The sequence below is a fragment of the Acipenser ruthenus genome, chromosome 16 (genome assembly GCF_902713425.1).
Source record: "Acipenser ruthenus chromosome 16, fAciRut3.2 maternal haplotype, whole genome shotgun sequence".
NCBI classification, from domain to species: Eukaryota; Metazoa; Chordata; class Actinopteri; order Acipenseriformes; family Acipenseridae; genus Acipenser; species Acipenser ruthenus.
The window spans coordinates 11,834,334-11,861,971 of NC_081204.1; the positions used below are offsets into that span (position 1 = coordinate 11,834,334).

Sequence of the window (27,638 nt, forward strand, 5' to 3'; positions counted from 1 at the left end):
AATGCAGACATACAAGCTGGAAAACAACAACAGCTTCACATGTAAATGTTACAAACAGTAAGCACTGTTCGTAGCTATGGTAGATAAACTTACTTTTAACACTTTAGGTAGAAGCCATTGTTAAAGAAAACTTGCTATTTTGGTTCTGCCTACAAATGGTATTATGGCAATAACTAATTATGTGTGATAAAGGGGTTAACTTATAAAAAGGGAGCACTGCATGGCTGGCATGTGGTCCAGAAACAATGGTGTACAGCTTCTGTCCAATTCTTTATTATAATTTAATAAACTCCCAGTATTTTGTAGGGGAATGCTGTATTGTTCTTTAATTTTTATCTCAAATGGATAAAACAGCACAATTAGACTGCCCTAAAAAAGCAGTGGCAATCTCAAATTGCTCCTTAAATGCTCCAATGTTGCAGCCCCTAAGACTGTACCTGGCAGGCCATTCTATATTCTTTATTCTGAGACCTGAGATAATGTAGGCCGAGATAGCTCTAAAGAATCACATCACTAAGCCAAAATGATGCTTCTCAGCACATAAGGCTATGTGAATGTGTCAGTCTGGCACTGAGGCTGCGATTTTATTTGGAACACAATATGATGAATATGTAAAATTGAAGCACGCTTGGCAGTGTAGACTCTCAGCTGTATAAATAATTAAGGGCACTACATGAAGATAAATGGGGAAATTGAGGAATAAGGACATATCACTCCAAAAACAGTAAATAACATCTCCACTGCCAGAAATTAACAGAGCAACATGAAACCAAAATCATGTTTGACACAATCTTTTATTGTGCCATGTGTTACTCCTGTTGTTACTCCTGAAATAAAATATGTCCTTTGACACGCCCCCTCACTAAAAGATTAATTTTCTCACCGTTATGTCAAGGGAAGATAGCCAACATGTTCCAAACATAATCCATTTCACAATTAGACTAATGTATGTGTTTTCACAATGTATAATTGAGAAAACAATGGTCGTTATTCATTTTATATACAGTTAATTGCCTTGAAATCTCAATGCAGATTGGAGGCAGCCATGTTTGCTCATAAATAGAAATCGCCATGATTCAAAATGTCAGATCTTAATTATTGTAAATTAATTTCTGCAAGTGTAAGAATAATTCAAACATAAATAACGTTATAAGGTACAATTGGATGATGACCATCATTCAATTGTATAATGGTATTCAAGAGACGTGAGGGGGTGGGGGTTATTGTAATCAGCAACATTAAGAGAGCTGTAAAACATACAATGCTGCCCCCTGGCATTATTCAAGTAGTATTTTTTTTCTCATGGAGAAAAGTAGCACTTGGTAGCATGTATTTTTATTTTTTCCTGGTCTGGCATAAAACATTGCTTCCAAAGCAGTTATGTGATCTCAAGGGATTAGTGGAAGTGTTTGGGTACATTAAAAGCAAAATAAAGCACCGATCACCTCCTCCTTCTGACAGATACAATTTTAAATACCTATCTATTGTACATGCATTGTTACTCAGCATTTACTTTTTATGGATATTGGGACAGTATAGTAACAGTTCATTTAACTTTTTAAAGGACAATCATTGTCTTTGCTTTCTTTTATTTGGGGAGGTGGAGACAGGGTATCCTCTTTCAGGTTTTACTACAAAAGTGATGTATTTTCTGAAGTGTGCTTGTTGGTAAAGTAATAATCCCTTGTTCAAATAATGCCTCTGAAGTTCCATTATTGGATTGGGAATTATTAACTTGTAACATGCCACAGCAATGCCATTACCCCTTAGTTAAATCAGACCCCATAAAAAAATAAAATATTAACGACAAGAAACAATTTTATGTACTTTTATTTTACCCCCAATCTGCAAATCCACCTTCTCCAGTAACCATTATAATAAAATTAATTAAAAAACAGTATCTGTACAAGGTAAAAAGGTGCAATTTTCTAGACAGTTAGACACATAAATATAATTTTTAAACAACCATGTGTGTGTGCAGCTGTAGTATTTGATTAAGCATGACAGTGTGTTTACAGTAATAAACAATCATAGCAAAACAAAACATTTTGAATTTTGAAAAAGAAAATTAATTCCCAATTTTTTTTTTTTTTTTTTTGTAGGGGCAGAAAACATACATAAGTAGTTTAGGGTGGTGTGTGCACATACTTACAGTTATAAAGTAAATTCAATTCACCTTAACCCTGACGCTCAATAATTTAGATTATAATTGAAGTTGGCCATGTGTCACAGTCAATATTGCTCATTTGTTGTGTCTACAACTGGGTTACTGATGTAATGCAACTGCACTGTCAATACATCTGCCACCTGGCAACCTACGCAATTTGTCCTAACACATACAAGTTCAGCTGACAGCTCAAAATTAGAGCCTTGTTGTAATCAGCTGCACAAATGCTCACTAAAAACTGCCACAGTTCACTCCTATGCAAGTTAGTTGCAGGAAACAAGCAGAGCTTCAAAATTGTGTACCCAACTTTAAGCCAAATAAAATTTTGTTGAGCATTTTTTGTTGGTTTGAGTCGTTTTAAAGCAAATTGTTCCAAATTGCCTCCAAAATACCTTGAGCTCCATCACACCTACAGCCAATACAAAAGGTGATGATTACATAGAAAAAGTGGGTTAATAGATCAGCCCAGGGTCCTGCTCGGGATCTTTATGTGTAATGACAACAGAGACACATTAACAAAACTGAAAATTAGAGAAAAAATAAAACAAAAAAATAACACCCTTAAGTAAGGTCAATGGTGAATCCGGATTCAATACTGCACATAGGTCAATCTTTGGTGTTATCACAGGAATGAGTACAACAGCGGCAAGATGCAATGAAAAATAAGGGCAGATTGTAGCCACTCCTGTAGAGCTTCAGACAAGAGTAAAAGTGTTTGCAGCCTCTACAGTAAAAATGAGGTTGCCAAAATTCTTCATAACATCACTCACAATGACCCGATATGAAAGGTTAGTAATTGGTTTCCCTTTTTTTTTCTCTGAACACATCATTAAAATCATGTATAAATCACAGAAAATACATAGAAAAGAATGTAAACAAAATGTATTTACAAAATAACGAGATCCCTTTCACAATGCTGCATCCAATTTGTATTAAGCATTAAAGGCTGTTTCATCAGAAAAGCACAGGACTCGCGAAAAACTAGACTTTGTATTATTAAATCTTGAGAAAAGGAACCTATGTAAATGAACAACACATAGGGCTTAAATTCATTTATTTTGTTGCAGTTGGGACTCACATTTTTCATGTTGTAAGCAATGTGAAATTGGACAATTTAAGACAACTGCTATTAACTATTCAGGTTTTCCACTGTTTATTTTTCTTATGAACCAGATACCCATGTGGCTTATACAAGTCTTGATGATAATTGCTAATGCCTGCTGCTAGTGACTAGTCTTAGAAGACAGATGTACTTTTCTCTTAAATCGTTTTCACATTAGGCTTTAATATGGTAGTGAGAGTAAACTCACCACAGGTAGCTGTTTGCCTTCACAGTTTTGTTCAACTAACTTTAGAATTAAGTAATGCGACACCCAGAGGTAGATTCAAAATCAAATGAAGTAAAGAAAAACAGGTAAGTGGAGGCTTCACTGTAAAAGTATTGGGAACCAGTACTTGCATTGCACTGCATTGCATAGCAATTACTTCCTGTAAAAACTCCAGGGGCATGGACTGTGGATTCTGGCAGATCAAATGGAATTTAATAAAGCAGCAAAGATATAATAAAAGTTTTTCCTGCACTGCAAACTCTGGACTAGTGGCCTATTTTGAAGGTTCAATTGCTTATAAACCTTTACAGTTTACCTAGGGATTGCACTATGAGAGCGTCTGGATTCCAATTGAACTCATTTTACTGGAAACCAACAAAATTACATTACTTATCTCATACTGCAAAAAACGTCTCACAAATTCTAGATGTATATGGGCCTTTTTTTATTTTTTTCAAATAAAAACGATATTAGATTTAAGACCTGTTTTATGTCCCAAGACTCAAAAGTGTGATCCTATAAAGTAGATGGCAAATCCAAATGACTTGAGACAAGAACATGCATTCCTTCTCAATCTGACAGTGTTAATTTATTTTAACAGTTACTGTACATAGAAACTGTGATTTAAACTCTTAACCTGATGCATGTGGCCAGGGCAAATCATCAGGGAACTACCATCTGTGGCTGTTTAACATCACACACATACATACAAACAAACAAAAAATATGTTTGTGTTTTTTTAATGGAATACTACCAGATCTTATATTTGAAAATATTTTTAGTAAGCTCAATTACTGGATGCATTTCCCCTGTAACTGACAAGTGTATTAATTCATTGAAATTCCTATGCTTTGCAATTAACTACATTGTTTCCCTTATGTGGAGTACAAACTTAATTCATATTGTTTTTAAAAAGTAATTATTGTATAAAATAACAGGTGACTTCACTAAGAACATTTCTGGCTAATTCCAAATAACTGGAAAAATGATGTGTAACTAACTTTCATTCGAATTGTATTTTCCTCCCACTTACACTTTAATATCAAACTCCGCCTTAAAAAAAAAAATAATGTTCACTGAACCTGAGAAGAAAAACAGAGGAGATCACAGAAGCCACTATGAAACAGGGCGCAGATGGTGCAACAACATTCACTTCTTGAGAATTTACAAAACACAGCTGAAAATTGCAATCCCCTGGCAATCATGACCTAGATTTTGTGGTCTGTAAACTGATGTCTCTTCATTAACCTACATTTAAAGTACATGTCTGTATATTTCGCCTGTTAACACTAACACTCCAAACCCTTACTTTTTTAGGATTTAACTGCATTTTCCTTTGGGTTGCAAGTGAAGCAAAGCTGTTTTGTTCTGTGAAGGAATAGCTCCCTGCACTCACATTATAGAATGTGGGATAATATATAAATTATGAAACGGTAGGGATGGAACCTACTAGAGCTTCCTAACCAAATAAACACCTTTTTTCAGCACATACCAGTCATGACTAATGGTATTATTTTTTACATTATATTAAAATGCATTCACTATAGTTTGGCACCATCACTCAGGCAGCATAAAAAGAAAAATGTCAGTACAAGTGATGAGAAGTATTTGATGACACAAAGCACATGCTACACACATCAGGTACAGGGACGATGCAAGATTCCACTTTCTGCCCAGCCTACACGAAAAGACCACTTGACAAGGAGACAGACTTTTTCTTGTGTGCAAACTATTTCAGTTGCAGTAAAATTGTTTAGTATGTTTTAGACCTATTTGGCTCTTCATTTCACTCCCATGGGGTTTTATTTGAACAGATATTTGGCATTTGATACAGTGGTTTTGAGATTAAATAATTTCCCAAAGCTGACAGATAAATTCAGTGCTGCTGTGGAATGCTACAGCCTTCGAGGTTTTTTTATTCAACAGTTCATTGTTTTTAAACTGAGCAAACACAAGGGACAGTAACCTAACATTCTAATTGCTCAGTGAATTTAGAAGTCACCATATAAAACTTGCTAATTATTTAATAGCAGACGTATTTCTTTAACTTTTTCAGTTCTATACCGTAAATGTTCTGTGAGATCCACAACCACAGATGTAATGCTTATATCTCTTCCAAACAACATCACAGCGTAGGGCCCCTCAACTTAAGGCAAGTGAACTTTAAAATCAACAACTTATAAGGCAAACAATTTTCGATATTAAAGCCTTTTATACCTCTACAGTTAGTACTGTGAATTACAATTGAGCAACCAATGATTTAGCGATACTACACATTCCCCTCTGCTGTGTACAGATCGTGTGTTTGAGAAACAACAAACTTACACCAGCACGTAGGCATTTACGTCTGTAAAGGTGTGATGTACTGACCCATTAAAACTGGCTTACAAGCTTAAGGGTGGCAGTATTTATATAAGCCATTGTTTAGATCAGTAAAACACCCCTCCCATAATGTCTCTTCAAACAAACTCCAGGATAACTACAGAATGGAAGCAACGTTGTTCTTATTATAACCGCACATCTCTTATAAGTTAAACGTCCTGTAATTTGTCTGCGTTTTACAAAAAAAAAGTTAACTAGTTAAGCCTTTTTAAAACCCATGGTAGTGAAGAGACCAAACACTGATCTTGAAAATATACAAATTATAAATTGGGCAACATCACTTTTAGCAGGTTTCCCATAGTAAAAGAAAAGAAAACAAAAATAATACTACATTAGCCCCTGCATAATAAAAGCCATGTTTGGCACCATTTTGTGTGTGATCAGTCATGCCCTTGCTTTTGTTTCCTTGTATCAGAAAACACTACTGGGTGTCAGACTATCATGTTGGTTCCCCTCAGTCCCACTCCACGTGCAAACTGCTCCAGAAGACCGGTGATGGCTCCAGAGGGGCTGGCTGACGATTTCAGCCCCACAGTGGCACTGTAGGCAGAAAGGAACACCTCCCGCACCATCTCCAATCTGGCCTGCCGCTCCGGGACTGGTGGGCACCTGGAGAAAGAGAAATGGAATGGGATAAATACAATGTGGTCTGCACTTTCCATAACTGGTTATCGTCTGAACAATATCGCAATAGGTCACAAGAAAATAAGTTAATATTTTTAGAACATGCTTACATGTTGTATTTATTAGATTAACTACTTCAGCACTTATTCAATGACATACTGCAAAATAAACAAAAAAGGGCATAGGTAAACACACACACACATTAGTTTACTGGTCAGCTGTTTTGAGTGGAGCTATCTTTTATATATTACTAGACCGTTCTGCAGTTTTGAGTGGAATTTTATTGATTGTAAGATGCATTGGATAACATTTATACTTAATATACTGAGCAGACTAGTAACCTTATGAAAAGAGATATATATGGCTCCCTGCTGCAACACAACCTATGCCCATTTCACTTTAATCCGCAGTTTCCAATGTGAAATATTTCATCTAAGGAGTCTGGTCAAATACAGCACAGCAATAACATTTTTCATCTGTTTTTGACTCAAGAGAAATATGTATTATTGTTCTATTGATCCCCCCAAAATAATAAAAAAAGTACCACACAATCTTTGCACTGATTAATGCTGGAGTGAGGAGTTGTTACTGGGAAACAAAAATTCAGTTCTTGGTTCATCACAACAACAGGGGAATATTGTCACCAATGCCAATAAAAGGTAATATATGGACTTTAAAGCAGTGATACTCAATAGGCAGCCCGTGGGCCAAATGTGGACTGCAAAGACCACCCTAGCTGCTCGTCGGTTCTCCATTTAAATCTGAATTACTCAAATAGGTATATTAAATCTAAAAATGACACAATCTTGATTATAGTGGAAGGCTACAGTGTGTTTCTTATTGGATGTTGTGCTTGTGTATTGTTCAGCATTGGAAGCTCAAGCTTAAAACCGCCCACTTTGTAAGCATCGTAAAGTGAACAGTGAAAAACGTTTGTTTAATCCAAACTGGGCGGCTGATTTTCTTTTTTATGCCAACGCATTTAAATGCAAAACCGTTGTGCTTATTATGCCAAGCCACTGTAGCAGTTTGTAAAGTTGCCAACGTGAGGCATCACTTTGAAACCACTTTTAAAAAATACTAAATACATGTCTCTTGAAGTTGATGAATCATGCAATTTAACAGACACTGCCCAGTTATCACTGTTTGTTATATTTTATGATGGTCAAAACTTCCAAGGAAGAATTTCTGTATTTATTATGGTTAGAAACCAAAATTACAGGAGAGGCCATTTTTAAAACAATAAAAGGCTTTTTTGATCAGCACGGATTAAATATGCAGAAAATAAAATGTGTTTGTTACTGACGGAGCTCCCTTCATGACAGCGATACAACCTACATTACAATGTCTGCACTGCATCATTCACCAGACTGTCCTGTGCACAAAGTTGTCTGGTGAATTGAAAAACTATGGAATTTGTGATGAAGTTCCAGAACACTGCCAATACAAAGTTGTCATCTGGCATCTGAAATAGTTTGTAATATTAGCATATTTAAGTAGCAGCACATTTCCAAACATACAACTGATATTGTACATCAGTAATGAACACCCAGCCTGCTCTTATTATAGTTGAATTTAAAGAACAGGGCAGACCAGGCTCATTGCTGTAGATTGCTATTGCCCCTGTCAGACACCCAAGACAAAGGAACATTCAACCTTATTACACATCAGGAGGCAGGACTGGTGCTAATTCGACATCTGAGCTGCTGAACATCTCTGTAATTAAAAGTGCAAAAGGTTCACTCCTTAATTTATTGCAACTTAATTAAGTGGTGTCTTTTTCAATTTTTTTTTTTTTTTTTTTTTTTTTTTTTGTAAAAGTGTCTATCCTGTACAGAAATAAAACCTGAATCGTATGTTTCCGAACTATCCTCATAACACAAATGTTAGAAGAAAAACAAATGTTACTAGAAACTAAACATTGCAGGCTTGTCTTCTGTGATATCAACTCCTGTAAAACAATTTAGATCAAAACATCAACCCTCATTTAATAACTCTGTTCCTAAATGATGATAAATGCAACTTCTGCATTCCTGTGTCCTTTTTTGAAAAATCAGTTCCGCAGCTTTGGAAGATGAAAATGTGTTTTGTTTACTAAGGCGGCTTGTGGAGGGCAAACCAATCTTTTACAGAATAATAGCACACGTATTCTCAACCACCACTAATGATGACAGCTAAAAGGTGACCGGGTTCTAATTAGAACAGCAGGGAACAGGTGCTGTTCAGCTCAAGTTAGTCTATACATTAATTTGCTATCTAAACAGCTTTTAAATTCAAGGTTTGGGCAACCTAGAATCCCTGGAGCATTCGATAAATTGGAGTTTCATCAAGATAAGGGTTTACAGATTCAACAGTTAATAGGCAAAACATACAGAGCTTAAAACATGGTATGTTCACTATAGCCTGCTTTAGCTTGCCTTTTTTTTTTTTTTTTTAAGAACTGTGTGACCAATTATGTTCCTACACGGCAGCAACCCCCACAGCTCAGGAGAACTAAAGGTCAGTGGGCGTCCTCCGATTCCATGACTAAGCAAATTGTATCTGTACACACAGGAGTTCTATAGCAGATGTCAGTGAGCAAGAAAATAATAATATATTATATTTTATCTCTATACCACCCTGCATAAATATTTCATTTTTGTTTAGCAGCTGAAAGGTTAGTATAGTTTCAAAATGATTTACCTGCAGGCATGCGTGATTTCGATTGAGCGGCTTTCCACTCTGATATTATGGTGGGTGAAGCAGACATCTGGTGATTTCAAGCAGTTTGAAATAGCAACAACTTCCTCACATGTAATGACTGCACAGGTTCTAATAAGCAGCAACTGCGATGCTCCAGGAGGATTAACTATCCTGGTGAACTTATTACCTGATGGTAATGTCCTTGTCTTCCCTTGGGTAATTGCTTAAGTTTTAATTACAAAAAAGGCACTCTGGTATCAATTGGTTGTGTTTTCCCAAAACAAAACTGTTTTTACGGATTTGCAAGGGGATTTAAAATCCACTATGGGGGTTAAAGAAGTCACAGTAGTGGTGCAATAATACCTAAAAGATTATGGCATAATTGAATGTTATGACCCAAGACCACAGCTAGCTGTAGCCTGCCTGCATACTATCCTAATTCGTTCTTAAACACATGTCTGTGCCGTCAGGTCTTATTATGTGGGACAAAAACTTCTTAGAAATTTTATAACAAGGTTATTTGAGCCCCATGAAATTATTTTTATTTTTTAGAATTTTTCGTTTTATTTTGTTTTATTACAGATACAAATTAATAAATGTAGGGTATATATATATATATATATATATATATATATATATATATATATATATATATATATAAATGGTATACTATACATTATGTTTTAACTACATACATTTATTAAACATTGTCTTTTTTTTTTTTTTCTTTTTAACATTGTCAAACAGACCTCGCACAGAAAAATAAATTTAGGTTACCATAATTTCTCATTAGCGACAGCAATGGTAATGTGCAGTCCCCCACTTTTGAATTGATTTAAAAAAAATAAGCAAAGCAGATTCATTCATTCAAATTCATTCAAAACCAAAACAGCATTTGCTCTAGTGCAGTTTGCACCACTTGAAAGAAAACAAAGAATTAGTGTACCAATACAGAATATAAGCAAACAAGCCATATTTTCCCCCAAAGGAAAAGGAATAAACAGCTAATGCTTAACGATGGTATCTTCCCAAACGACTCGCTCCAAATTATACACTGGCACAAGTGCTAGTCAGAGCTTCCGTTTCCCCTTCAGCTGAGCCTTGGCAACTACGATTGCAAGTATTTATCGAAAGTATTTTTTGAATAAAACCTCCCAATTAAAAAATGTAATTCTGGGTTTGCTTTAATTATTTTTTGTTTTACATTTGCATTTCGTTTTATATGTTGCATTTAATTTTATTTTGTGGTATTTCGTATTTGCGGAAAATACAGGGCTCTAGTTATTTTAGTCAAAGGAATAGAAAAAAACTGAACAGGATTGGAGGTTTAACATGGACGTTTCATATTATAGCTTTTTAATTATAATAGGATTGAATAGGAAACACTGTTTCCAATCACAATCAAAGAAAATGTCCCTCTTTACAGTTTGAATATTGACAGCTATTTTACCAACAACCCGTGATGAATGCCTTTTCACTATTAATCCTTTATGGACTTGGAATGGAATAGCCACATATAATTTTGCGTAAATATGGTCAAGCTAAAATGATCAATTAGGATCACTCAGCATTATGCCAGCAGCTTGCAGTGTGCAACTGGGACTTACATCCTGCCGTTGGCTCCCTCATCCTGAAAGCTGAAGGGTAGGGGAGATTCAGTAGTCAGGCTACCCCGGTCGTTAATGCTGCCACAGCCTGACACAATCTGCCAGCTGCCGTAATTGGTGGAGACTGAAGAACCGGAGCGTGCATACTCGCCGGCAGATCTGCAGTGCAAAGAGAGAGCAGAGATGGGGGAGGGGGGGGGTCAGAGCGCTAGCCACTGGCTCACAGACAGCATCCTGGGGTCTACAGCTACTAGAGGGGCGGGGCAGGGCAGGCTAGGAGCTACAACGTGCACACGCAAACGTGGAACATTGATGGGTCGCCAATATGTTTAAGTTGCTCAGGGGACCGAGATGAAAATATAATTTCTATCAGCATTTTTAGTTATAACATTTTTTTTTTTTTTACTGAAATACAGAAGACATTCTGCAGTTGTGGCTTGTTCACAAAGTGATAAGCTCGCTTCAAGGAAGGAGGACGTTGGTTATTTATGGAGAGTACAAAAACTGAAATGCGAACAAGTTCAGCATTCTGATGAAGAGCGCACTTAGTACACCTTGTACAAATGTAGTCAATATTCACCAAGGCATTCCATAGCTAAATTGTGCATATGTAAAATGATATAAAACCATATAAATAGTACAATTATAAAATCGCCTAAGAGTTTTTACCCCAGATTTGATACCTAATTATTGATTTATTAGTAATTACAAAATCGGAAGATTTGCGTTCGGATAGCCTTTCTGTTTTTTCTTGCTTTACCTTAATTAGCGGGCTAATTTCTGGTCTCGTTTGGTTGTTATTATAAATTTACCTTTTTTTGTTGTTTAAATAAATAATTAATACAAATAACCGCATAATAGATTATGTGGGACGAGATGATAGAAAAAGAAGGTGCTTTTTCACGGTTTTCATGTTGCCAACAATTCTGTTCGATGTATTCCAAGACAGAAATCTTTCCTAACTTCCAGCACTCAACTTCTATATGAATTCCTGATCTGGCCAGCTCGCACACCGATGCTGGGTTGGATTGTTGTATGCCATCTTATCACATTCTCCAATAGAATGGAAGCTGAATTTATAAAGCACCTCTGATCAACTGAAGTTTACAAGGATGCACATAAGCACCAAATGAGAGTTTGATACACATTTGTCGGAATTAATTCATACGAGAACCTTATTTACACTTAAAAAAAAAAAAAAGAAAATGTTTTTCAAAACAGTAACACCAGACACTGAATGATTTGTAAATATACAAAAGGTAGGACCCCACCTCCCCCCCAATTTTGTGAGATCCACCAACCTTCCCCCTGGCACAGTCAATGGGTTACTCCCCGGCACTGGCAATGGGTTGCTCCCTGGCCTCATGAAGTTGTTTTCAGATTGGTTCGAAGAGGAAGAGCTGGAAGACTTGGCCTCTGCCACTCCTGGATACAGGGGCTTATCTTCTAGTGGGTGGTGTTTACTCCACAACACATTCTGTGGAGATGATGTCCTTCCTTTCCTCCTAGATACAAAGTCAAATAAAGAGTTTGAGAGTGACATTTTAGAAGAGCAGTTCCACATTAAAAAGCTTAAATTCCACCTAGAAAAGCACACTTACAAAAGGTAACCACAGTACATTAGTAAAGTAATAAAGTGCTTTTTTGTAGAGGCAATTCAATTATATATCCTTTTTCTGGAAACATTTATTTATTTTTTTACATTGATTTAACAGTTATCACAATTTCTCACCAGGCAGCCTGTGCCTGAGGCCCTGCTGATATCAGCTCCACTCCTTCGTAGTTAAAGCTGCCCATTGCGGCTGGCGAGTCTTCCTGGATCAGGTAGAAGTCACTACTCAGGCTGGTGGCGCTGCCCCGGTCTTTCCGCTCTGAAAACACAAACAGCACATAGCTCAGAGCTGCTTAGGAAAGGAAAATAAACACTTTCATGGGGACAGGCATAGGCAGTGCAGTGGGCTAATTCACTAGGCATTCACATCGGTTCAGGTCACATGGGAAATGTGTGTTGACATTAACACTACTTGTTTTGGCACAATTGGCAGCCACTGCTTAGGAGAGGTCCAAATCAGATTGGCAGGGTCAGGATTGAGCTGCACTCAGGACTGTGAAGGGAAGCTCTCATGTCACTTACCGCCAACGTGCCTAATGTATTGTAGTTAGTGCTAGTTTTTCTCCTTTTTAGTCAAAAACAGTAAATCTACAAAATTCTATTAGTTCTGTATCTTACTAGGATTCTGCAAATTGTATGCCACATATAAACTCTCTCACACACAGAATATTTTAATACATGGGAAAGCAAATAAAAAGGCAAAACAATACTTGAACATTAAACTCAAAACATTTATTAGGGGTTTTATGTAGTTTTGGCCTTGAGGGAGACATATGCAGCAATTTCTACAAAAAAACATCTGGTATAGCTATTTCAACCTCCTGTTAAATTATACACAGGGCTTGCATTAGAGGGTTGAGGAGGAATTTCATGGCTAAGTAGAGATGTCTTAATGCTCTCACTCCGGTCAAGAATGCTAAATTATATACCAATGAACAGAACAAAATGTAAAGCACAGCTCATAGTAATAAAGGCTGAAAAGTAAAAGTTTGAAAGATATAAATTATGGTAGATACGAAGAAACAACCAGATGGTATGTAAATAAATAAATATTTCAAAGAGATAAAGCTGCTAATTAGAATATAGCTGTGTACCAAATATGATATTACTTCAAAGTAATTTAGCCTGCAGTGGTTATAATATAAAATCTGTATCAGAGATGAGGTTTTAGTGTGGCAGCAGTAACAAATGACTTGTCTTAAATGGTTAATTGCTACTGTATGATACCTGTGAAAACAAACTTGACAGTGCTAGAATTTAGTCTCATCCAGAAACCAAAAAAAGTCATAGGACAGCAAATGTGGCACCCATGTTAGGTCAGAGTTGAAGATTAATGTCAGTGTTTATTTCACTCAAAGACTTTCTATGAACCCTAGTAATACAAAAGTCTGTAAAATTAGATATGAGGAGGAAAAATTGTGTCTTTGCATATAAAAGCCCAACCTTACAGGGTTACTTACTGAACAACAACACTAGCTTGTGAAATGTGAAACAGTTTATTCCCTGTTTTCTTTGGTCTTTTTCACAAGAATAATCCCAGATCACGATTGATCATTGTAAGATACGAGACCTCTTATTAAAGCTACATATGAAAGGACTTACACTTCAAATACTTCCATGAAAAAGTGGGGCATGTGCAACTTATTTGTTTTATTAGCTGGAGCAGGACTGATTTTGTAGCAGTTAAGTTAAAATGCATACCTCTATGATGATCCCGTTACCCAATATGTGTACAACAATAAAACCCTGCACTTCGGGGATCAACAGCAGTTTGAACAAATTAGAAACCTAGCGGTGCTGACTCTCCAAGCTGGTCTTAAACCACCTATATACTCTCTCAGGTATGGCTTCATTTAATAGTTTTTGTTATTATTACTCTTAACTAAACTAGCAAGGAAATAAACTTACTTAACTGGCAGATCTCTTCTACTGTGAAATCAGTATCTCTGAAGTGGGAGTTTTTCCGCCTGAAATACACAAGGAAGAAATGAAGCAATACATAAATCTTACAATCTTTGAAATACTTCCCTAAATCTTTTTATTTCTAACATAAAGCACCTTGAGATGTTTTGGCATGTGAGGTAACATGTTGCAGCAGTATTGGGATTGCATTATTATAATTGGAACAAAGTAAAAAAAAAAAAAAAAAAAACACACAACAACACTTGACAGCCCTTCTTAATGTGATCATGTGCATATCTTGATTTTTATCACATTTAGCAGGAAGTCAATTAAGACGTTTGTTTTCTGGTTGACACAAGTATGTCTTTAGTATTTACTAAGAGAATCAAGCCATTTAAAAGAGGGATACAATGTTTCATTTTTTTTTTTCAGTGTATATAAAGCCCCTGTTAATAACACTATGTTTAATGTTTTACCCAAAGCACTCCCTAGATGAATACCCATGCCAGTACACAGCATACATGCTTAAGTAACGTGATTAACATGAAATTAAAGCATGGAGACGGACCAACAGTTCAAATATCAACATTACATTAATAGTGAAATTTAAAAAAAATGCTGTAAGGTCAACTGGACCACATTCTTTGGAGGCGTTGCCTCCATTTAATTGATAAAATGGTCCAATGGCAGGTGGAAGCAAAAGCAGAGCTGTGTAATCCACGCAGCCCCACATGGTGTGAGGGTAAAATGTGTCTGAAGGTGCCTTGACAAATAACTGTTATATTTTTAAAGCACGTTTGAAGAGCTTAACAAAAACAAATAAATCAATAAATTGATACAAGTCATAGGTGGTTGAGTAACTCCCTGTTGGAGTAATCCTGTTTTTACCAGTAAACAGCATCATTTGCACGTAACCGGGAGCGAAGAAACCTTACCTCTGTTTTTTCACAGCCGAGAATTTCTCTGAGGTGATGTGCTTCAAAAAATTGAAGCAGAAAAAGAATATCTGTGGACAGGAGGATGTGGTCATTATTCATGTCTTTAAAAGGCTTAGCTGTTAAAGGTTGCCCTCTGGTGGCAGAATTTAGAGGCATTTTGGAAATCTGAAATTATAGGCTAAATTGAAGGGGAAAAAACATGCACAGGCAGACTATTTTAGTAAACAAAGTAAAAAAGCAGCATTACATTTTAAGAGATGCAGCAGCTGTATTACCACCTCATTTGCTGTGTATTGTTTGCATACAGATGTACAGTCATTTAAAATATTTATATATATTTTTTATTGAAAAAATCAGCAACAAGATATATTTAAGACACTAGTAAGCTGAACATACAGTTTTTGTGTAAATGGATTGAACCAACAGAACAAGACATTATACTAAAACTAATCTTTTGAGCAAGTCACCAAATCTGGTCTGCTTTCCAAGAAACACAGAGTTGCTAGATTTATTTATCAATGGAAGAATGTAGTAAAAAGACCCCATAAAAAATATGTATTTTATTTGTCAGTGTAAACATGGTTACAGGACACTGCAGCTTCAGTTTTGTGTCTCCTGAATGTGTTTAAAATCAAAGAGATATGAGCTATATGTATTTTTCTCTCCCTTGATATTTGGCCACTCACCTCCTCTCCTTTGCTCAGTCTATCTGGGAGCATGTGTCTGGGGAGCAGACAAAAATACAATTACTTGAATGGTGTTTACACGGTTTGAAACATTAATAGTGTGAGTTTCATGTAACAAATATATGATGCTACACATATTCCTTTGGTTACACCAACTGTTTTACACTGGCACCATCTGTCTCAAAGTTAGTATTCCATCTTGAAGATGACAATAAAAGGTTTTTCCTGGGGCACACAGCACCACTTAGCAGACGACATCATTCAAATACGAATGTTTGTTTTCCCACAGAAGCAGTCTTGAGTGTCATACTGACCTAATTACTACTCTAGACAAAACCTTGTAAGCGTGGAACACGGTAAAGATGCATGTATGTAAAAATGTGCCAAACCCCAAAGAAAGCTGTAAGACACCTACCCGAAGAGGAACCAATCATAGGCAATAGTCAAGTACAGTATTTCTGCTGGCTCCAAAGTGGCATGGATCACACCATCCTGAAACAAATAAGTATTTTTAAAGGTTTGCATGTTATGCATATGAATACTGCTCTATAATCTTTAGAGCAGTATTCTCTGCTTTCCAAAGCATTGATATCCAAAGCCAACAAGTAATACTTCTTTATCCAAATGATGGCACATTCAGGAACACACAGTTCTGCTTACTCTTGTCAGCAGATATTTGGTAGTTTAAGTAAAAAGCTGCATTTCCAGAAGTCCAATATAGAGGGGGCATTTTTGCTGAGACCAAGATTTAGGTTGTTTTGTGCCATATTTCAAAGATACAGCTGGAATAATTAATGTGCTAATACCGCAGATGAATCAAAGGTAAACTATAACTTAAACGGAAGTTAATTTCAGCCACATTATTGTCTATGCACACCTCTTGTATCCCTCTTAACCTTGAAAAAGCTGAAAAATGACAGTAGAAAGACTTGAATTGACTGGCAGAGACAAGTACTTACTGCCCAAAGTGAGAGTCTCAGGAGCGAAACAAACAGAGGCGTCCGATCCCAGCCAGATATGCAGTGCACTAGCAAACCACTTTTATCTGCGGGTGATGGAAAACAGTTAGACAAAAGTGTTAAAAGTAAAAAAAAAAAAAGTGATCAAACAAGTCTTTTTGAAGGATGCTAATAAAGGCAACAAACTTGAGACAAGAAGAGAATTTCAAGCAGAAGAAGAAAAAGTTTAAAAGCATAGTTTAAAATCTCTTGGCCAGTCTGCCTCCTGAACAGCCAGAATGAAATTGATGCCAAACTCTCTGTTCACATGCAACAAATTCCATGCCTGTTGGTCCCCACTGCCCCAGTAAGGCTCATTACTACACATAGAACTAAAAGGCAACAATTGTCCACAGTGCCCAAAGGTACAAAGCAGCTTTCAGAATATCACACAAGTAGGACATATTTCTTGTTTTTATTTCAGTTTTAAAATACAGTACTTGAGCAAAGGCAAGACCTATAACAGTTTTAATATCTCTTGTAGCATATTTTATTGGTTGATAATTTACAAAGATAAGTCTCTAATCATCCTGTTTTAAAACCCATAATAATCCATAAAATTACATGGCAGAGGGGTGAGGGGAATAAGAGAAGATTAGTTTTATTTATTTTGATTGCCAAAAGATTGTCTTTCTGCATCTTGTTCCTAACTTCCCAACCTGGTCTCAAACCGATATCCCATAAAAACACTTTACACTTTACTTACCGTCAATGTTGATAATATGAATTAGCAGCTTTAGATAATTCTGTGTCTGCTTCACCAGGTCCCATGACTGGAGAAAACAAATAAGGATATTAATATTGGAGGATATTTACTGTACACAGGAAACTGTAGTATGTATTCCTAAAGAGCATTTGCCCTTTAAACCAGTGCACTTGCATATACTTTAGGTCTTCATAATCTCACCACTAGACATGGCTTATCCTACTCTATAGAGGATTCAAGATCCAAGACATTCTTGTGTTCACCTAACAGACATGATTAGTTCAGCTCCACATTTTGATTTAGGACCTTTCTGCTTCACCAGGAACCAGGCATTATTGTTTACATTATCTACAGTAAGGTAGATTTAGAGGCAGATTTCCTCCAATTTTGTGTGTGTTTTTGTACACAGATATTATTAAATCTAATAGCAGTAATCGCAAACTTGCAGCTGCTCCAGTGTTGCTTCTTCCACCAGGTGTCACTTTAGGACAGTGAGAGACTCACCTGGTATTCTCTCCAGTTGATATTCAAGTTCTTGCTGAGGGATTCTGGTATTGTTAGGGGGGCATCCACAAAGTCCTGCAATTAATTACAAATGCATCATAAAAAAGTTAAAGAAAAGTAGTTAACCAAAAAAATTACCTTTGAAGCTACACTAAAAAAACAAACCATAATACAGACAAAGTTAAAATGTTAGTCTAATTATATACATTTTACTACTACTGTGTACCTCATGATTGAATGTTTAAGGATATTGGGGAAAAAAAAAAAAAAAAAAGAACTGGGCACGCTTTAAGCCCATCAATTCGCCTTAATTCAAATATAATGTAGAGTACCAAAAATATATTAGGGACAAAAATATATATGTAAACTTTACAATATAAGATTTACAATATAAAAAATTACAATAAAAAACACACAAATCAGTAGAATGCTTATTATAAATTATTTTTTTGTTTGTTTGTTTTACAAGGAACTGCAATAGAATTCAACTTATCGAAATTTCCAATTATATCCCATTCCTTTCATACCTGGTTCCAGTTGAAGACCAGACCCTCTGCAGTGTAATCTCTGTCTTTGTAGTCCTTAAAAAATTCACAGCCTAGAAACAATGGAAAAGAAACATAGCTACACTGAGCACCATAGAACTATATTTCTAACTGGCAGCTTCAGACTATTTGATATACATAAAAATGACAGCTTTAGACTATTTTATACATATATACATAAAGCTTACTGTCAGCCTGCCCCACAGTAACTGTTTTGAACCTTGGTTCTATTTGACTTTAACCAAGTTTCAGGTTGTTTCGTAAAAATTGAGTCAATTTATAGCGGTTGGCACAAGTGGTATGTGACGCCATAAGTATAGCAATGGGATTTGCAGTTACCTGGATATGGAACAGAAAGGAGGGTGAAGTCTGCATAGCGCTGGGCCTTGTCCACCTTCTCAGAGGAAGTTACACTGGAAACAATACATACAGATTAAACACTGAAACCCTATCCAACAGTTGATAGAGTAACACAAGCATACAAGTTCCCCTTACTTCAGGCCAAACTTCACTTTCTTGTTTTCCACCATCAGGTCACAGATGTATCGGACAGACAGGTATCGGAGCAGTTTGATGTCATGACCTCTGACTTTGTCAAACAGCTGAGAATCCCCGTTTCTAGAAAACAGAGCATAAAACATGTCTTTACAGTTGGTAACTACTTACACAAGTTACATAAAATGTGGATTTATTTCATTAGTAACGGAACAGATATTAGTCTGAGAAAGGGGAAAACAAAAGTACATACAACTCAGACACTATAACATTGGAGGGCTATATTGGTCAATTTATTTTAACAATTTGAAAACGAAAGCTGAATACTCAAGGGGACTGTTACAATGTAATCCAAAAGACAATGTTTATTGTCAGAAAAGCACTACCTCATCTTATTACTTCCCCTTCTAAACTGGATTTGTCTCAGTAGCAAGTTTCACATCATCTTTTTTTTTTTTTTTTTTTAAACTGTTCACTCCCTGTAGAAAGTCTACTGAAGTTGACAGAATATATATCTGTTTAGTATAGGATTTCTCTCCTCCAACTTTTAAAAGGGGTATTACTTCATAAGATTAAGAAAAGTGCCTGTAGGTGTAATGACAGCTTCCTCTCACAGCTATGCGAGTGCACCTGAACTGACCCAGCACCCCTAGGCCTCTATTAAGCAGTTTTGTGGCCACTGTAGACCCCCAAAAAGTCCCTGTAATCTCTTAATCATTTGTTTTTAATGGTGTTGGTAACAGCAACTGCTATGCAGCTACGATACCTTGTAATTTAATTGTTGTTGTCAGGGTTTGGGCAGCTTACATTTGTACTGCTCTTACTGATTCAATTGATGGGCAGTCTTGATAAACCATAGAATGGTTTGAGAACCACTGGTTTAGTGGTGCGATCTCATGTATCATAGTCTTTCCTATCAAGTAATTAATGTTTTCATTTAAACTCAGACAAGGCTCTAACACAGCATGCACTTCTGTTCAGCAATATACTGGTTTAAACTTGCCTAAATAATCTGGTCTAATGAATCTAAATTGATACACTAAAGATAAAATCCATTCCAAGTAAAATCCCCCAAAACACACTTACCGCACTGCATCATCATCATCCTCCTGAGGCACGTCATCCGACACGGCCCCTGCATCCTCCAAGCTCCCTGAGGAATGAGGAATTAAACTTTAATGCGCAGTGGAATAATAAAAAAATAAAAAAAACTCTGATGTCAATTAAGTATAGAAACATGTAACATTAAAAACACGTAAAAGTATATTGTATTACAATTCCCTCTTAAATGCAAATAAATAGCCCATGCCTGGAATGAAAGTCAAGTTTTATATCAAAAGAAGTGTTTGACAATTGTTTTGCTGTTCATTTGGTTGTGTAAGTTACCTATACAATCCTAAAATGTCAGATCGATATCATTCAGAAGTGTGAAAATATGGATTAAAACAAAGATCAGTTAGTCTTAACATTGTGCTGTATTCAAATTAGCCATGTGTACTCTATCAGAATCACCTGTGCAAATAACCTTTTCTGTAGTAACAGTTTTTTTCCCACCATGTTCATTACTGGAAATGTATTATATACTGCTTTATTTAATCCCCAACTGTCTGCTGGTTTATTTATTTATTTATTTATTGTTTTACTTGAGAAGTCCCATCCATCAGTTAAAAGGTTTACTGCAGGTGGTTTATAAGTGACAAAAAAAATTAAACATTGCGGATCACATGGCCCAAAGTTTCATCAAAGCAGATTGTACAGTATATGTTAAGCGGAGTTCTAACTAGAAAAGGTGTTCTGCCCAAAGAGAAACCATTAGTGATGTATGCGGTACATCATGGAGGGAAAACTATTTTCCTCTCCTGAAAAAGTTTACAAAATGTATAACATGTTACTTATATTTCGATTCTGTATTATATCTTGCATCTTTTCACAGTGCAGAAAGTTGATGGAAACCACTCATACTCCCCTACAAGCCTACCTGAGAAGATGTAGTTGTAACCGGTTCGTCCATACAATTCTCCCCATCCTGCCAACGTGGAAGAACGACAGATGTGCTGCAACAGCATGCAGATTTAAATTGAAATGTAACTTCAGTACACATCACTGCTCAATGTATTCTACCTTGAAATACCCTTCAAGAGGAACAAACACATCGGAATGCTTTAAAAATTGTATTTGGGTGAACAAAGGCTGTGACTGCACTGCCCAACACAACAGAGCCTTTTCACCCTGCAGTTATTTGCCTTTAAATGATGATATTTCTATCATGCACCAAGACAAATACACTTTATTTTTATTGTTTTTTAAAAGGGCAATACCCTAATTTTGTTTTTAATTTTTCTTTCTACTAACTGCTTACCTTACCCCAGCTAGTTTAAATGATGCTGCTGAAATGCATTATTATTAAAGTTATTGGTGTTTTCTGGTGTAGAGAAGTTAATAATTGAAAAGTAATGCCTTATGCAGTATAAATATTTTAAAATACATAAATAAACAATGCCATGATGATCTTAATGCTTGTTCCTTTCAATTAAGATCTATCCCTGTTAACTGACAGTTTTACGTAAGCAGGAGATGACAGAAAAGAAATTCATAACTTTTAGATTTCACACAACTATAATAGGAAAACCTCCAAGGTTTTACTAACTTCAACAGAATCCATTAAATTAACTGGAATGAACATGATATTCTTTTAATAGAGTGCATCTGTCACTGAGTAAATTATTTCCAAAAATGAGCTTACTTACCTTGCCGTTATAGAGGATAACTGGGCAGACGAACCTCCCTCGACACCTAGCCATTTTACTGCGATTCACCAAGTCCTGGAGTTTAGTAACTTGCACAGTGCTCTCAAACCTGAGAAAAACAAAAACAGAGTTACAGTAAAAGCAGACTGTTTACTGCACGTGTCTGTGAAGTGTGCAGAGGAATGTAGTGTTAAGAACCAAGACCCGGGTCACTAAAACAGTGCACATTATCCATAGGAGCGAGTAATACAACAAACTCATTACAAGAATGACAAAAAGTGTGTGCAATGCAATGGAGAGCAATATCTGAAAATTGCGGTACTCGTTGGAATTGCAAGCATGAAGGCCATTAATGGTAAAATTGTCAGTTATTTTATAATATTCTGATTCATCTATAAATGCAAATATGATATGATGACACCCCATAAAGTATGTGTTCTCTGTAGGGGTATTACTGCTGTAACTTGGATATTTTTATTGTATGTATGTTTATATAAATAAATAGTTTTTATTTTCATGGAGAAAGGTATTGCTCTAAATACTGCACAGACACAGAACAACTGAAAATGCAAAACACTTTCCTAAAGTGGATGAACATAATTGTAATCAAATATTTAAGTCAAAATACAGCACCTTAACTTAATAGCATTTTAATAAATATAAATATTGGTTGTCTTAGACAAACTACTTGAAATGCCCAATGCACATGATTGTAAACAATTTAAAGTGGGGTCAAAAAGTCAAATTTTGAATTGCTCTGCTTTGATCTTCCAACAATAACACTGCACCTGTAACGCGCACAGCTTTATTACTGTGTTTATTGATGTATTAGAAGCCAGAGTTACTGTACCTTTTACTGCAATTTCCTTGCTATGTTACAATCTTAAGACTGGCACCTGGCCAGGCAAATATATTGCACCACAACTAACTAGACAAACATTTTGACATTTTGTGGCAGAGTGGAAGCCAGTGTAAATAAGTGTAAGGTTGGCAGGGATGTGGTTAAATCTGCCCCTGCCAATCACAGGTGAATGGACAGATTTAACCCCATCCCTGCCAACCTTACACTTATTTACACCGACAGGGCTTCCACCCTGCCACACATGCCTTTTTTAATGTGGAAATATTCGTCCACTTGACCTTTCCTACTTTGTTACGCTTACTAAAGTGGCTTGACAATGTAAACCCATTCCTGCAATGGATTCTTATATAGAAGGGTTGGTTTAAATTTGTGGTAAATTACTGTATAAATTAAGAAGCTGTATACCATAATTGTTCCTTGTAATTGGAAATGCTTCCTCTCAAGAATATGCACAAAAGCATGTATGATAACAAGAGCCTGATGTCTGACAAAACTGTAGTTGATCATGTCAACTGTTGCAGAAACTTTACAGAAGTGAAAGAGCTACAGAACACGCCTCAGCTGACACTGTAAAAACTGATACTAGGATACAGTATGAATAGCTATGACTGTAAAAATGAGGAAGTGACTAGTTTAATTTCTATCTTTAAAATCAGCCTAGTATTTGTTTTTAACTAGCAGAGTTACAGGTGCTTGTTTTTACAATCCTCATGCAAAATGTGGACTCTGATGCAATGATTGTGTCCGGTAATGCCATGAAGTTTCTTCTACTCCAAACTTTTATCAGACACCGAAAGTCCTTTTGGATGCATTTGGATAGAGTGCAATTAACTGCTGATTTTACAATAGATGTACCAATATTTACAATACCTTCCTTATGTGTGTGTACTGATTATACCAGAATACTGCTGAATTCAGAAGTATATGACGAGAAGAAAGCCTCCATCATGAGCATCAATTAAGAGATCTTAAATCTATTATTCAGAATAACAGTTCTTACTTGACATGGAATGATCCAATTGCTGTGTTTTGTAATATCGAATGTACAAGAACACATACTGTACATGATATTCTCAATATGGGCTTAAAAGGAAACAAAAGGGTACTCTGATCCAATATAAAATGTTTTGTGCTGTCTAGAGGCCAACATGTTTGGCATATCATGGTTATATATGAAAATATGAGTACCGTGAATGTAAGGCTTTCAGAATGTTGTGGTGGCAGTCATCTTAGTTTACAGGTCAAAGTGAAAGGTACCGTTCAATTTAATAATTAACATAATAACAGTTTTGAGTGCTGTGGAATAATGTTGCAGTATTCAGCTTTAGGTTGGTAAAATGTAAAGAGCTGACTTTGTATTACCTGTCTTTGTCATGGTCAGAGCTCTCATACTCCAAAAAGACGATCTTCCGAGGGTAATGCCCACACACCTCTCCATTTGCATTGTGAATTATACTGTATTTGTAATCCTTGCCAAACAACTCTAAATACCGATTCTCAATGCGCTCCACCTGGGAAAAGACAAGTTAGAAAAAGAGCTGCTAAAAATACTGAATTTATTAATCTATCAAGAGGTATATAATTGGGGGAAGACTACATTTTGCTCAAGTAGTCCCTGGAAGTGAGCATTTCCCACACGCATTTCCTCTTGAACTTCCTGAATGGTTTTAATGAATGGATTTTTAAACATCCCTAAGAGTTTCTATCAAATGTGTTAGGACCTACAGCTTTAAACCGTGTCCATTAAGAGGAATCAGACTTGCTGACTCATTTCTATCCTCACTTCTACAAATGCCTCAGATTTGGCATTAACTAATACTTTTCTATTTACTTAAAATGTATGTACCCTCTTGTAGGTCAGCATTCTCTAAGGACAAAGTACTAATAGTATTCCCAAAAACATAATAAATACTCACAGGAGCTGGACAAAACATCAACCAACTGCAATATGTTGCAGTGTCCCTTACTAATTATAATTTTCATGTGCAAATGAAGTCTCTATAATGTATTCTTTAATAACTAAAATCCCCCAGTCCTTACTTCAAGTCACTACACTGGCAAGATTTAACATGAAAAATAACAAAATTACATTTGACGCTACGTACAGTACACTTTAAAGAATGTATTTTTAAGTATGTTTTGAATAAAATAAAGTTTAATATTCATGAAGCTGTTCTATATGTTTGCTTAGTCTAGAAAAAAGATTTGACCCATCTTGAAACTTTTGCTCAACTCAAAAAATCTGACTACATAACTGATATTCTATACAAAATAAGTGAAGTGTCTTGAAAGATGGTGATTGAGAAATTAAGAGTCAACACTATTTCAAATCTATAGCTAAAATTGATCCTATTCCTATTTGAATGTAAATGAGTCTGGTACACCCTATAACTATGACCCTCTAACCTTTGAACCTCTGCTTCAATGGATTTTTCAATAAAAGCACCCTGGTTGACAAGTTTTATCAAAACTTAATTGTTGTGTTTAAGGTGTCTTGAATTATCATGGAATGTCCCACCAATAGTCACCCTCCATAAGAGTCACATTTAATTAGTGTCATCCTGCTTTATGGAGGCTACTATACATGTGACATGCGTTTCATAGAAATGCAGTAAAATGCAATTTACATCTGGGCTGGTTTTCACCTAATATAAATTGCTCAGTAAATGAGATAGAAGCTAGACTTTTCAGAGAATATTCAACTGTCAGTATGGAGAGGGTTTGAGCAAACTCACAACTGCATTAAATCCTATTAAAGTAATCCCTATTTCAAAGCTTCGGTTTATTAGTTGAAAGGGGAAGGGTTATAATGAGGTTTTCAAAATTGTCAGCCATATAAAGCAGGGATGGAAATCAGACTCCTATTGTATGGCAGTTTCAGCCATTCCAGGTTTTAATACCTGCTTGATTAGCCCCAGTGGTTTGGTAACAAGCTCAGGTGTGTCTTATTAAACTCCTACTAAAAAAAGGAATAGATCAAACTGCTATGCAATGGGAGTCTTATTGCCAACCCTGTAAAGTCTATAAATACTTGCAGCTTTCGCTACTAATATATATGAGAGAGAGAGAGAGAGAGAGAGAGAGAGAGAGAGAGAGAGAGAGAGAGAACGTCCTAACCTTTCGTGTATGTTTAACATAGCTTTGTCAAGGGAAATGTGTTTGAAATACAATATAATATACTGGTAATCTAATTTGAAGTATATCCTCTTCATTTTACTTTTTTCCAGTTGTAAAATGCCTTTTTCAATGTAACATCCTACGTACAAAATATACTGACACACAGAGATGGGTTGGGTATTTTATTGCTGGTGGAGCAAAAGTATGTGTCTTAGCACTTTACACAGGAATAACTCTTCAGTGAAACTGAATATGACACAGATAAGCCTTGTAATGTTTAAGAGGTGCTTCACATGAACATGTCCTATTTAGTCAGTTTTTTCTCTGGAGCCTTTCACCTATGGATAGTTGAGTGTCCAGTTAGTGGTCTCGACCAAGTCCCCAGTGGACATTTAGATCACATCACAACCATTACATTTTCTCTGCTTTAAAAGAAACCCAAGACTGAATGTCATGTTGTGCTATTTTATCTTGATCTTAATTGTATTAATACTTATACTGTGATTCTTGAAATGCATTTTTACGACTGTAAGTCGCCCTTAAGGGCGTCTGCTAAGAAATAAATAAATAAATAAATAAATAAATAAATAAATAAATACCTACTATGCATTAGATAATCTTGCACATTCCAAAACCTGAAAATGTCACCCTAATGTTTGCATAAGCCCCAGGTTTAACTAAAACCCACTTTGTTTGTGTAAAATCCACCAGTTCAATCACCAGGGGTATGTCCTATACAATTATTAGTATAATTATTTTAACGCAACTCTCAATGAAGACCACTAAATGTTATTGTATTTGAATGTTGAACTTTGCTTACCTTTGAGTTCGTTTCTTTAGCTCGGTACTGTATTTTTGAGAAACAGTCTATCAACTCTGCAATCTCCTCATTCTTTTTGCTTGTTATTCCAGAGGCTGTCAGCCCGTCCGAGAACAGGGACGAGGAGGAGGCCATGGCAGCCCCGACCCCTCGGGCCGGCTCTATGCGGACACGGCCTCCCTCAAAAACTGCAGTACCCTGGGTTCGGATAGACCCACCGGGCCATCCCTTCCTCGAAAACTTCTTCCTTACCGCCCGCTTTACAGGGCCGGAGCCGGGAAACCCGGCCGGATTCAGGGCCCCGGAGAATTAGACCCACACACCGACCTGGTCGATCTGGAGGGGGCAGGAATTGTTGGGTCGGGTTAAATTCCTAGCGAGGCAAGTTTCAGTTTCTGAGGAAATAACATTAAACGTGGAATTCAATTGTCACGCTCCACGTTTAGGTGCTTCTTTGAATTAAAAAAAAAATAGTCAAAATCCCACCTGGTTTGCTACCAAGTATCCGCTGCATTACCACTATAACAAAACGTCAAACGGAACCGAGAGAGCGACTCTGGAAAGCTCGAGGCATCCCGGCCTGCTCGTGTATACAAAGGTTACCTCAGGAGTTTTTAGAAGTAGTCCCTGCGAAAACAGGTAGTCACTTGTTATGAAGAGTGAGAGACTGTATCCTGTTATTATTTAACAAGGTTTTTTTTTTTTCCCCCCAATAAATAACGGTCATTAGCAGAGCTAAGGTTGAACGGTCGGGTACATCGCTGTAGCTACATGTAAACAGGAACTTCGTGCGCAGACGTCGCAATGTGACGCTAGCAACAATAAGCAACAACATCAACTTCCGGTAAAACTTACTTCCGCATCTCACTCCGGAAGCGACGTTTTTTTCGTCCCAGATAAAAGTCTCTCGTTGCTC

The 27,638-nt window shown here is 36.4% G+C and overlaps 1 protein-coding gene across 3 annotated transcripts; it reads right to left on the reverse strand.

Moving 5' to 3' along the window:
• Positions 1-1,814: 1,814 nt before the first annotated feature.
• On the reverse strand, positions 1,815-27,522 carry LOC117412205 (myotubularin-related protein 14). Of its 3 annotated transcripts, XM_058988799.1 has the most exons (20): positions 27,209-27,522; positions 26,723-27,117; positions 24,148-24,296; positions 21,924-22,032; positions 21,155-21,230; positions 20,263-20,329; positions 19,177-19,299; positions 19,021-19,094; positions 18,664-18,734; positions 18,137-18,211; positions 17,633-17,699; positions 16,888-16,973; positions 16,344-16,420; positions 15,929-15,965; positions 15,240-15,310; positions 14,311-14,369; positions 12,523-12,661; positions 12,092-12,295; positions 10,791-10,949; positions 1,815-6,486 (listed from the first exon to the last, which is right to left on the reverse strand). In XM_058988799.1, exons 2-20 carry the CDS (start codon positions 26,855-26,857, stop codon positions 6,309-6,311), a joined length of 1,956 nt encoding a protein of 651 aa, XP_058844782.1. In that variant the 5' UTR covers positions 26,858-27,117; positions 27,209-27,522; the 3' UTR covers positions 1,815-6,308. The 3 variants fall into 3 exon arrangements, with proteins under 3 accessions (XP_058844782.1, XP_058844781.1, XP_058844783.1); XM_058988798.1 differs by having other exon boundaries at positions 26,723-27,522; XM_058988800.1 differs by lacking the exon at positions 10,791-10,949 and having other exon boundaries at positions 26,723-27,521.
• Between the last annotated feature and the right edge of the window lie 116 nt (positions 27,523-27,638).